Here is a 13,139-nt window from a genome sequence, read left to right on the forward strand (position 1 = left end):
ATAAGTCTACATATGCATATGAATAATATAAATGTATAATATAAATATTTAATCATATGATTCAATGACAATTCAAATACTTTATTCAAAACTTCAAGTGAATTATATTATTAATGTACAATGATGATGTGATTCGTATAATATTAAATTAAGTAATTGATTTTGGATTAAACAATGTATTACTTATAAACACAATGTGTTACTTATAATATGTTATCATATTATAATTTGTTACTTATAATAACAAATTATACATATATAATATGACATAACTCAATACAAAAAAAAAAAAAAAAAAACAACAGAGGGTAAAAAAAAAGCCCAAAAAGCCCAATTTTGAAAAAGCGGTTAGCGGGTTATCTATTTCACTAACCGCTAACTGGCGGTTAACCGCTAACCGCTAACCACCTAGCGGTTAGCGGTTGCGGTTAGTAAAATCTACTAACCGCTAAAGCGGTTACGGTTAGCGGTTATTGCCAATAACCGTTAACCGTAACCGCCTTGACGCCCCTAGACAGAAGGAAGAAATGTTGTGATGCCATATGTTAGAGCAAATTTCTGCCTAACTGTTTCGGCATGGCGTGAGCAATTTGAAAAACAAAACTCATTGAGAAATCTCATAAGATACTCTGTATAAGGGCTTATTTATCGGCTTGGAGTTGAAGTAGACTTGGACTATATCTTCTTATTGGAGTTGGATTATATCTTCTTATTGGAATTTGATTGAGATTCCTGGAGCTTGGTTAGAATTGGGCTTCTATTCCCATGAAGACTTGGAATAGAACTCCTTTATTTCAATAGAATTCCAATTAAAATATATCTTCTATTAATTAACTAAATAGCATTTTACTTATTTAATTAATGTCTTCATCAACCTATCCTTGGCCAACTTGGGACCCATATTTAGTAGCTTATAAGTGAATTTATTCCCAATACCGTATTACCCAAAAACATATAGGCCACATTCAATGAACTAAAGGAATCGTTGAAATGACAACCCACCGTACCCCACCCTACTAACTCTTCATACGAAGAGCTACTCACCCTGAAGCCATGCGTACAGTGAGAGCCAGCTGTCCACGAGATTTTTTTTTTTTTTTTTCAAAAAATAAATTAAAAAAAAAAAAAAAAAAGTAAGAAACAACAAATTACAAGATAAGGGCTGGCCAACCCAAACAAAAAGTTTCTAAACCACCAAAACAGGACAAATAAACAGAAAATAAAAGAGGCAACGTATTAAATGAATGACGCGGGTCTATGTTTTCTTGGTGCAAGGACCAAGAAAATTAGCCGCCAATGAAGACGGTAAGACTTGGTGTGTCAGAAATGGTATAACCAAATGATCAAAGGAGAAAAACAGAACTAAAAAGGTTCCATAATCCTCCCCAAACCACAAAGATCATATAATTACAAAAGGTGGAAGGAACTCTTAAAAATACAGAAAATAACAACATAAAAGCAAAATACAAAACCCAGAACAAACTAGACAGTAGCATCGAACAATGGAGGAGCACCGGAGGCTGAGGCAGAGGTGGATGAGGTGGAGCACTGGAGAGGACGGCGCGTGGACTGCACGCGCTTGTGAGTGAGATCTACTCGCAGGCGCGTGTTTCGCATGTTTCGGCGCATGGACGTCATATGGGGGCGGTTCTGGCGGTAGACAGAAGTGGCGACACCCAGGAACAAGGTGGAGGGGCGCGCGTATGGCGGTGGCTTCCCGAAATGCATAGATCTGATTTTGAAGAAATCAAATCTAAAAATTTCAAAAAGGGAGCAAAGGGAGTAGATTCGTGGCTGTGAGCCATTGTTGATGCCGGAGAATGGTGGATTTACAGTGGAGGATTGGCCGATGTATTTATTGAAAAAAGAAAATATGATAAAGACGTAAGATAGGGCCTCCAAAGAGGAGGATAGGGTCTTCGAAGAGAGGGGTTTGGCCTCAAAGGAGGCAGGAAAGGTAGAGAGATGGAGAGGGAGAATGCGGGAGGGTGAGGAGGAGGAAGGAGCCGAGACTCCCTCCTCCCATGGCAGCCGTTGAGGAAGGACTATGGGTTTTTGAGGAGAGAGAACAGAGAGAATGAGTTTTTCACGAACCGTCCACAAGATGTTTTATATGGCGTCAAAGGAAAGAAACAAGGGTATAGCAGTAAAAAGGGTTGCATTTAATGTACCACAGAACAGAGAGAACGAGTTTTTCACAACCCGTCCACAAGATGTTTTATATGGCGTCAAAGGAAAGAAACAAGGGTATGGCAGTAAAAAGGGTTGCATTTAACATACCACAGCGGGTTGAATTCAAAAGAAACAACAGCCCATATTCATACTATCTTAAACCCCATTCATGATTCGTGTATTCGTGACCCATGTCTTGGCTCGACATCAAACCTTATCAACATTAAAGTGAAGCATTCTAAAGGGTAGCTCAATCGACTGTGATCTACGCCTCATGAAGCAAAAGTCACTAGTTCAAATCTTCCTCCCCATTCCCTTGCGTAAACATGTCACCAAAAAATTAAAAAGGCGACGCACTTTTTCTTTTTTATATACAAGGACATAATATGATGAAGCGCAGTACTCAATAGCCATCGCTGGGCACCTTTTTATTATTATTATTATTATTTTTTTAATTTTTTAATGAAAAACATTGATGAAGCCCCACCCACGAGATTCCTTGAAAAAAAGTGTGTAGAACGAATAGTAAATTATGTCCCATTATACTATAAAATTTGGCGTGTTTCCTGAATTAGAACAGAATGTGTAAGAGGCTTTTATATATGTGAGGCACTTTTTATATATGTCTCAAACAGGGCATTTTGCGAAGGCACCTGCACTTACAGAAACACAATGCAAAAAGCATGCAATTGAAAAATGAGAATTACATATCAGAACTTAAACAACAGAGAATATCTGGTTATAGTATGAAAATTGCACTACCCATGGCATTTCCTTTGGATAAGCTGTAAGCTGTTACATGTTTTCCCAGCAATGGAGTATTACATATCAGAACTGAACAAGAAAGATCAATCTATCAAAGTCTCAAGAAACTGATTAAAGGTCAGGCCAAGAACTCTTTCTACTTTCAACTTGGGCAGGGCCAATTCCCTAACATGCTGCCAATTTATGAAAGCCTGAGCTGGTCTATTCACCACTTCAAGCAAACCACATGCATATGAAATGCTAAGAAGCCCAATGGAAAAGTCCCAAAATTGCTGTCATACAGTAATGATTCCGCAAAAGAATATTTCATTTAACGTATTTGTCCTTTTTCTTACAGTGAACAAGAGATGAACCCAACCCCCCTCGGAAGAACCGAATGTGCAACTCGAATCTCTTCATTGAATAAATAATTCTCGGGGCGTCAAATGCTCGAGAATCACCATGTTGCTCTACAGAATCATAACATCCAAAGATGTATTGTAAATACCACAAACAGATTTTACCGGTTTTGAAGTCCTTCAATAGCCTTTTTCCACTGCCATGCTTTTTGTTTAGCATCGTCAAATGACATCACCTTTTTTGGCTGAACATTACATAAGTTTGAATCAGAAAAGAGTAAAAAAAAAAATGCAACAGAGGGAGTAAAACCTTTTTACATTTTTTTAATTCAAATTTTGCTGCAACAACCAATCATAGCAATGATTTCTCTTGCTAAGATAAATTACTAGAACTAACTAAAGACTAGTGGTATCATAAGAAATATTTGAGAAGACTATGGACAACACCCGCTCTGATTGGCTACTGCTAAGATTAACTTTTTGCTTTTAATTTCAGGGCAGAATTGGGTTTTTCAGAACATGGAGTAGAGAGAGCGTACTGTGACAATCTTGAAATGTGAAGGACTTGTGACTTGGACGCTGAGGTCATTAGGATTGTCTGACCAAATTATGTTTCCCTTTACAATCAGTTTTGAAGGGTCCACATAGATCAATTTGGGCTTGTTGGTGAGGATAAGCTGCACCTTCTTGCTACTTAATTTCTGTAATTTCTTCACCATTGAGATCATAAGAACAGATTCCCCAGGATCCAGGAACTGTTGCCTGTTAACATGGTCAGCATACAAATTAGATATGCCTGCCACAAGTGACCCAGCGGCATTGCATACAAATACTAATAAAAAAAACTGATGCGGGTGGCCAAGCTAAAAACTACAAATGCTACGTATTTAAAACTGTCTCAATTTCAGAAAGTATGACAGAGAAGAGAGGAAAATGATAGAAATCCTTCCCCCACACACTTCTAAAGAATCCGAAACATCGACCAAGAACAATTCTTCCAGCCCAATTTATAGAGAAATTAACCAATATCCTTCCCAAGAGGAAGATTCTAAAGGTGCATTAGTTGGATAGCTCCAACCAAGACCTTTCTTTCAGTACAGCAAAAATGTTCCATGTAATTAGGAAGATATTAAAGAAGTATTTGTCTGGTAGTTTCAACCAAGACCTTCCTTTCAGTGTAGAAAATGTACTATAGAACTTCTCCCGAGCATGTTTACTGACTGAGCTCAACAATCTAAACGCTAACTTTAGAGGCACGAAGTTTAAAACCCAAGTCTCTCATAGAGTTTCAAGCGAAACTTCCTTATACTTCCCTTCCAGAAAAACTTGGAAATTATTAGAAAACCAAGAAATTGAAAAATTCATCTGCAAAGTGCATAAATACAAGGCACCCTTCACAAAAACCAATTCTGAACGGAATGTATGTTGTACTTAATATCAGGTCCAACCACCATCTTGGGCATATAAACCTTTGAGGCTCCTTCCAAGCAAAAGCACAACAACATAACAATTACAACTTCTTAAGGGTTTCAAACTCACAACAGATAGAATTGAACATCAGAGAATCACAGGTTTTCTGTAACAGTAAAACATGGGTTGATGCTACACCCAAAGCAAAAGGCATTGAGACTATACCATTTCGAATCAAACGAGTCAATTGAAGCAAGCCTAGTTATATGGCCAGACCCTTCAGATGATGATGCAGCAGCAGAACTCCCATCAGGTTGTCTTGCTGAACCATCCCCAATGTGTGAAAGGTTCCATGATGAATTGTGAACATCATCACCCTCGCTTGATGGAACCTTAAAATTATAAGAAAAATATTAAAATTAAGTAAACAACAAAACTTTCTAAAAATCATTCGACCAAAGATAGGCAGAGATGCTAGGGAAGTGAGGTTGCTTTGTAAATTGCATTTTTCACACACAACGGAAGCCATACCCCTGGTTCCAGAGCAAGTTTTGGAGGGGTTTGCCCTCTTAAATTCTTCCAGTCAACTCCCCTGAAAAAGGGGTGGATCTTGAGTACCGCATAACCATCAGGTCCAGCACCTGGTCTTCTGCTGGGATCTAAATCCTGCATCATGGTTGTAGCTGTTTTAGGGCAATTATACACTTCATGAAGCAGTATCAAACAAAACATTGTACAACATATAATTGATATCACATAAGAAAAAAGAAACCATCCTATTCTCAAACATAGATCTGTTGTCAGAATATGCATCTGTTGTTGTTGTTGTTGTTGTTAATTAAAAAAGACTTGAAAGTTTTTTTTTTATATAAATAAAGATCTCTTCTCCTCATAAAAGCAATTGGACACTATCAGTTATGTTGATTCTGTTGTTATTTGGTCTTCCTGGATCACTAATAGCATAAGGATGAAATTCAGTCAGTAAAACGTATCACCATGCAGAGGGAAGGACCTTCCACTTTCCAGGAAAAACAAAATGGCAGATAAGTGGTATCGTTCTCTACAGTTCTCATTAAAGATCAATATGGCCTCTACTTGTCCGGCCTCTTTTTTTATCCTGGCAGAATATCTTTCTACTTAAAACACATATATGAGGGAACATTGCAACTAATCATATAGTTTAGGGTGTTAACTATTCAAATTTAAAATTTATGACGGACATCACAAACGACCCTATGCTTTGGGTGAAAAAGTGCAATTTACGCAAAGAAAAATTATGTTGCAAGGCATATTTGCTGCATTCTTAAACACATTAAGAAAAAATAGCAAATGAAAAGAGTATATGTAGTCTACGGCTGCATGTTCTCTATGCAGTCAATTTCAAAAGGCAAAAATGTGTTATCTTGTACAGCGTAACTTTTGGTGATGCAAGAAAATGCAGTAGCTCAGAAACACAACAAGAGATGAAAGTGAACAATTTGAACAGCTGGGAATGGACCACGTCATTTATTTGAAGTAATATACAAATCTATCTTTGAAGTAATATTTTAGTGATATTTTAAATTTCCTTGATGGCTTTGTGTTTCAAGTGCTCTACCAAAGCTAATTAGGAGTTTCGAGAAGCATATTCAATGGATCTATTGCTATTTAGTATTTGTCTTAGCGTAGGCATTTTCTTACTTTTCTACTATTATTCTTAGAAGTACATTAGGGTCTCCTCAATCATGAATCGTGTGCTTTCTATATTTTTCATTTTGGCCCACATGCTCTATAGGTTATTTTCCCCAATTTCACTAGTAATTGTATATTTGAGTTTTGCCAATCACAGTTGATTGTTTTATTTTCTTTGAAAAATGGAGTCATGGTGAATTCAGGGCTTCCCGTGATTAAATTATCACTTAGTTTTCTTTTTCCCTGCCATGATATTTTGTTTTTATAAATTGCTTTGTGTAATATGGCAAGCTGAGAAATGTACAAGAAGGACCTGCGGAGATTTATTGTCCAGAAGAAAAAGGTTAAGGTTCCAAAGAGGGATGCCAACTAACAAAGTAAGAAAGAGGTATGCCACATCAGTCACAAACTCAATTTAGATAATTGTTTTTGTGGTTGTGTTTTTTATGTTTAGGATTCGACGATTTTCAATTGTTGAGGTTTTCAGACAGGTTTACTTGAAAATAGTTCCAAAGTTGCTCCAATAAGTTACTATAAAACTCATGTTTTATACTTCACACAAATCAGAGATGGTAAACCAGATCTATTACAGAAACAAATGGCTACCTATGATAAGCTCACTGCTAAAGTATCATTTTACTCCTATGATGGAAGAACTTCAATACTGTGCAATATCATAGTCATAGTGATACAAGTACGTGCCTATTTAGATGCATCAATATCCTATCGTTTACGATCTTCATTTTCTTTTCTTTTTTTTTTTTTTTTGATAAGTCTAGGGGACAATCAAATGTAACCATTTTTCCCCACTACAGAGAAAATCTAAAGCAAAATGAAGAATATGCAATAATTTTATCATAGTCTAATATTATAGAAATGTAGATAAAAATGTGTTGATTATGAAGTAAATTACTTTTGTTATTTTGTCTAAATTAAAATCTAAAAAAAAAAAAAAAAAACACTTTGAAAACAACCACTTTGCATTCACAGGGTACAAGCCTATGTCAATGATGGCAGAAAAGCTTGTTTCCTCTTCCTGGAACAGAACAGATAAAACCATATCCTTAAACCTGTGCCAAACTAATAAGCTGAAAACCTATCATAATAACATGGTCTAAGCCAAATTTGTGCTTTTTCCTCGTCAATGTTTGTAATCAATTTTTTTTGACAAATAGCAAAGGAAAAAAGGTTCCATAGGTAAGAGGAAAAAACAATATTTAAGAGAACCATATAAGGTGAAATGCACTCCATCATTAGCGAACACTCGAACTAACCACAACGAGGGTTGTAGCTTACCAATAACCGGTCAATGAGATCTCTTGACTCCTCCGAAAAATAGTCCGGAAATCTAATATCTCTGGCTATAATTCTTTGGAAAATGAGCCACTCACTTGCATCTTTGAAAGGAGAGGTCCCTGAAAGCATTTGGTACAAGGTGCAGCCAAGTGCCCAGAGGTCATTTCTGTTTTGATATGTTCAGAAAAGGTAAAAGGAAGTTAACCTACGTACGCAGTACAGAATTAACCAAAAAAAAAACAAATGAACAAGGTGAAGTATGAGAACCAGGTATTGCTGCGGAACAAATAAATAAATAAGCAGAAACACTGAGCTTCAGTATTTAGTATTAATTGCAATAATCATTCAGTCTAACATAAATCCTGGCTTAATTGAAAAAGAGTCGCTCACCCAAATGTTGCAGGAGAAGAATTGAGAACTTCTGGAGGAACATATGCAGCTGTCCCCACAAACGTACAAGCCTTATCATCTGGACAAGCCATCAACTGAAATTTTTTAATATATCTCTCAAAAGTACAATTAAACAGATTGCACATGACAAGATTTTATTTAACCTGATGTAGCGTTAGGAAGGACTGTAATTTGGCTATCCTGCATAGGCTTTACACTCCCAAAATCGGCAATTTTAATATGTCCTTCTGCAGTAAGCAGCAAGTTCTCGGGCTGCCATTTGAGAAACTTTTAGAATAATTCATCTACCAATGAAATAGTGCAAGAGTGCTAGGAAAATACCTTAATATCACGATGTATCAAGCCCAGACTATGTATGTATTCAAGTGCATCCACAACTTCTGCTGCATAGAAGCGAGCTTCACCCTCTGATAAACGACCTTTCTGCAGGTGCAAAGTAACTGGTAGTGGATTCTGTACAATGACAAGCTAAAAGGAAACACTACATGCTAGAAACGTAATAACAGGTTGGAATTCATCATATTTTGATGAAATTAAATAATCGGAAATAAAGGTTTAGGCTTCACTGGGTTATGCCTAGTAGATTGCTGGACTTGATGTTCTCTTACAGAGGCAAGTTTGAAGATAGTAGTAGGATAGTGTGGAAAGCAGCTTGGCAGCTTAAGATTGGCTTTATGAGGACTTTATTTTATTGGATGTGTATCATCACTTCTACTCAAAATTCTCTTATTTTTAAATTTCATTGACAGTTCGTATTATGGAATATAACCAGTCTTGCTCACTCATACTCCCCCCCGCCCCATTTTTCTGGTCACTCTCCGCCCATGTACTAAAGCAGCACCTTTTAGAAAGCATTTTAGTCTTTTTCAGAAAAAAATGCAAATATCCCAAAAAATTTCCGAAAGTGGTTTTCAGCAGTCAAAGCTAGATATTAAACAGAAAATCACATCCTCTTTTAGTATGAGACACATAAAAAGAGAAACACCTAGCATCATCCAACATTAAAACAATATAGGAAACATTACAAGTAATTTAGGAAATAGATACAATTTCACCATATTTATTGATTACTGATCAAGTACCAAAGATCACCTGATAAAATATCACTATCTACTTCATGAAAAAGTGGCCACATGATTTTTCTTTGAACAAATCAGATATATTTCTGCAATGGATGTATGCCATTATGTTTCTTATAAACTTACCCTGGTTATTTGATCAAAAAGCTCTCCACCTTCACAGGATTCAAGTGCCATGTCTTCACGATATAGTAAAACAAACCATTATCAAATGATAATCCGAATAAGGCAAAACCCAAAAAACATAACAAATAACAAAGAGCACATAAAGAACACCAGTACAAAAGAAGTGGAAGCCAAAGCAAGTACGAAAGACATCAAAAGCTATGAACAAATTACACTAAGAATACCTACACAGTGAAAAAGTATCTTGAAATGTAAAAAATAGCCGCACTATGCCAGGATGATCCAATTGATCAAGCACAATGCGTTCCAACTTCACATAAGCCGTTTTATTTTCTTTGGTGATGAACTTTTTGTCCATGATCTTCAATGCATACACAATTCCTGTGTCCTTCTTCTTGGCTCTAACAACCTGTTAGTATCATTCGTATGATGTTCAGAGACAATCAATAACTACACATAGTAAAACTGACAAGAAGAGGCACCTCTGAGCCCCACGTGTATAAGGGTCACCAATAGTTCAAACAAGAGAGAGAGAGAGAGAGAGGCTAAAGAATAGACAGATAACCATAAGATAAGTAGTGTTTTCTTGCATCTACAATAATGCGTATAACATTGGCTTTAAAATTCGGGTAAAAATCGGCATGCCAAACAAACAAAAACCAAAACAGTTTGAGCAAACGTATCCAGCCTTGAAAATAACAAGCATCCTCATAAAAAAGCACCCAACAGAGAACTTCAGGTAAAATGGATAGTCGATCCATACTGTCAACCAACTGAAAATCACCATGATATGTCACATAAAACACTACAATGGTACACGTTGATTAGCAAGATACGAGGAAAGTTGCATAAGAAAATAATTTGACGTAGGCTTCACAATGCTCTTAGACATAGTGACACAGTCACTGTTCATCATAATAACAGTTTGCTTTTTTTTCTAATCCTTTATTTATTTATTTATTTTTCTTGGTTTAGGCTTAAACTTTTAAAAGTAAAGGTAAGAAACTCCACCAATTCCAGCAGGCCATGTTGTCCCAAGAATCCACAAATGAACTCAATTCATTAAAAAATTCTCTTCTCTTTTTTTCGGGGGGGAAGAGGGGGTAGAAACGATCACACAAATTTTGAATATTTTTCTTATATATATATATTTCTGTTATTTTGGACCAGAGGAGACGAAATACCATCATGCTATAAATCTTAACCAATTTAAAGCTCAACAGAAATTTTTAAGGAAAAAAAAAAAAAAAGAAGACCATTGGTTAGATTCCTCAGCAACCAATGAAAGAGGCATTGAAATGAAATTCGGTGTTCCATCACATCCCCATTTCAGAACCCAATTTATCAAACCATATTCCTTGAAGATCAACAAACTCCCCCATTGAGCCAGCCCCACCTGGGTTTCTATAATTCAGAATAATGCATATTTAAGATATCAATCTAAACCGCTATAAAAATGCCAATAAAACCCCAAATGATTTAACTGCACAATACCCACTGATCATCATTAGAGAATTACTGCCCATAAATAAATAAACCAAAACAGACGAATCATGAGTTTTTATCATATAAAAAAAGGACAGAAAAAAACTAATATTAATGTATCATTCATTGACAACATTAGATGCTCAATACCACCAAACCGTCAAAACCCAACAATCTACAACAAAAACATAACAAACTGACACAACCCAGATAGCGAAAAAGACAAAGAACAAAATCTAACCATAAAAACCACCATAATTTGGAAAATGAGAATAGAGGAAAAAAAAATATGTAAACCTTGGAATAGGAACCGACGCCATAGATCTTGCCCAATTCAAAATCCTGAACAGTGAAATTCTCCTGGGGTGCCCTAAAAGCAAAACTCTTGGATCTCTGCACGCTCCGACCATTGGAAGAACTCCCCTGAATTTTCAACTTGGAATCAAAATCCTTCTCCATTGCCAACATCTCTCTCTCTCTCTCTCTCTGTCTTCAGAATTGTCTACATATTCTCTCTCTAAACCCACATTCTCTCTCTCTATTTAGAACCAAAAAAACAATTGGGAGCAGAGCTGAGACCAATGGAACACAGAGAGACTCTCTCTTTGATATTATTCTCTGAAAAAGAAAAAAGAAAAGGTGGGTTTCCCTTATTGGGGTTATATATATGTATATATGTATATGGGTATGTGTGTGTCTTGCTGAAGATGATCAGCTTTTGGCAAATTAGCTTTTGCTTTGGATGTCAATTTTCAGAACCCTAGAAAGTATAATGGATGATGGAGGACGGGAGAGAGAGAGAGAGAGAGTGTGTGTTTGTGTGGATTGGTATTATTTTTGATGGAGGAGAGGAAGGTATGGGGATTGAAGAGAAGAGTGGCACATGGGACTGAATGATTCTCTACACCTATAAAAGAGAGGAATGAAGGTTGGGGTGATGCTGATATGCTCATTGCTCCATATGATTGGGAGCCATGTCATGGGAAAATAAAAAATTGCATGTATATATTTGGAAGATACTTTTAGTGAATAAAATTCTTTGCCAATTGGCAATTATTATCAAGAGTGATTTTATAAAAGTAAATGGTGGTTGTAATTATCTATATACTTACAATTATTTTAAGTCTTGTCAACACGTGTTAACATATTATTAGATTTTCACGTCAATCACTAAAAAAATTAAGAAAATTACAATTTATTGTATAATTTGCAATGTTTTTCCGAATCTTTTTATTTGATTAATGTATCTTACTCATGTACCTTTGGGGTTGCATTTCCCATTTCATCCTCAAAATGACAAAAATATTTTGGATGAAAAAAATACAATAAAATTTAGAAAAAAAATATTATAAAAACAAAAAATCAAAATAGACTAAAGTGATGCCTTTTTTGTTTCTCTTTTTTTTTTTTTTTTTTTTTTTGCAGGATATTTTTGTTATTTAAGGTAAGAGAAAATGAACATTGCAACCTCAACGATAGATTAGTATGATACATTAACCAAATTAAAATATTAGTGGGATATTGCAAAATTGTGTGGTAAATTGAGTAGGTTAAGTGTAGTTTTTTCAAAGAAAAAAACATAACACCCTCTAAATCACACGCCGGCTTGTGTCAAAAAAGTTATAAAAAAATTATGTGTAACATATTTTTTAATTAAATGGTTTAGATGTTAATTTTTTTTATTCATATATTATTATCATTAAGTGGATGAAAATATATATATATATATATATATATATATGCGAGATATATTTTATAGGATTCATGATTTTTTTTTTGTATTGACATATTGGCATAAAGGGAGGAAAATGTGGGAAATAATGTTGATCTATTGACGTCCGTTTTATATGGTGTTGTCTTCAACTGATTTAACTGCTCCGATTAGATATGTTGTTTTAAGTATTTTCTCTAACGTAAGAAGAAGAAAAAAATTAAAAATGTGATATATTATGAAAAAAAAAAAAAGATTTTTTGAAGAATCTATGAGAACCTGCCGCTTTTGCTTTAGAAAGGAAGACGTGTCGAGTTGCTGTGGGATGTTGGCAGTTCAACGGGAAAAAGAGTTTGGAAAAAGTAAAATCGAGGCGGTCAAACGGTTCAGATGCGCAGAGATTGTACACTCTGAACGGAACACATGTCTTGATTGAAGATACGTATTTTCAGTGCTTTTTTTTAGCAAAGTACAATAACATGTTGTTCTTGCTTTTCTTGTCTTTTATTTATTTATTTATTTATTTATTATTAACAAACAATTGAAAATATGAAATAAGACAAAATTGTTTTTTATAACACGTTTTCAACTAAAAATAATTTTAAAAAAAATCCTAAAATAGATTAACAAATATACTCAAACCTTTTGTTTTTGTCCGCGGATTGGATTATGAAG

At 35.3% G+C, this 13,139-nt stretch overlaps 1 protein-coding gene across 1 annotated transcript; it reads right to left on the reverse strand.

Annotated features, from left to right (window-relative positions):
* Positions 1 to 2,911: 2,911 nt before the first annotated feature.
* LOC132164552 (3-phosphoinositide-dependent protein kinase 1-like) lies at positions 2,912 to 11,682 on the reverse strand. Its single transcript, XM_059575088.1, has 11 exons — positions 11,051 to 11,682; positions 9,497 to 9,677; positions 9,269 to 9,321; positions 8,385 to 8,486; positions 8,207 to 8,315; positions 8,043 to 8,121; positions 7,653 to 7,818; positions 5,217 to 5,351; positions 4,911 to 5,077; positions 3,815 to 4,037; positions 2,912 to 3,520 (listed from the first exon to the last, which is right to left on the reverse strand). The coding sequence occupies exons 1-11, from the start codon at positions 11,219 to 11,221 to the stop codon at positions 3,437 to 3,439; spliced, it is 1,470 nt and encodes a 489-aa protein (XP_059431071.1). The 5' UTR covers positions 11,222 to 11,682; the 3' UTR covers positions 2,912 to 3,436.
* Between the last annotated feature and the right edge of the window lie 1,457 nt (positions 11,683 to 13,139).

This window comes from Corylus avellana, chromosome ca1, assembly GCF_901000735.1.
Source record: "Corylus avellana chromosome ca1, CavTom2PMs-1.0".
Taxonomy (NCBI): Eukaryota; Viridiplantae; Streptophyta; class Magnoliopsida; order Fagales; family Betulaceae; genus Corylus; species Corylus avellana.

Excerpts from the sequence above, each read along its gene's own strand:
- LOC132164552 (XM_059575088.1), bottom strand. The coding sequence starts at position 11,221 with ATGTTGGCAATGGAGAAGGATTTTGATTCCAAGTTGAAAATTCAGGGG. Across the intron at positions 8,316-8,384 it reads TGATACATCGTGATATTAAG|CCCGAGAACTTGCTGCTTAC; the intron begins GTATTTTCCTAG and ends CTCAAATGGCAG. Across the intron at positions 7,819-8,042 it reads TCTTCTCCTGCAACATTTGG|AAATGACCTCTGGGCACTTG; the intron begins GTGAGCGACTCT and ends ATATCAAAACAG.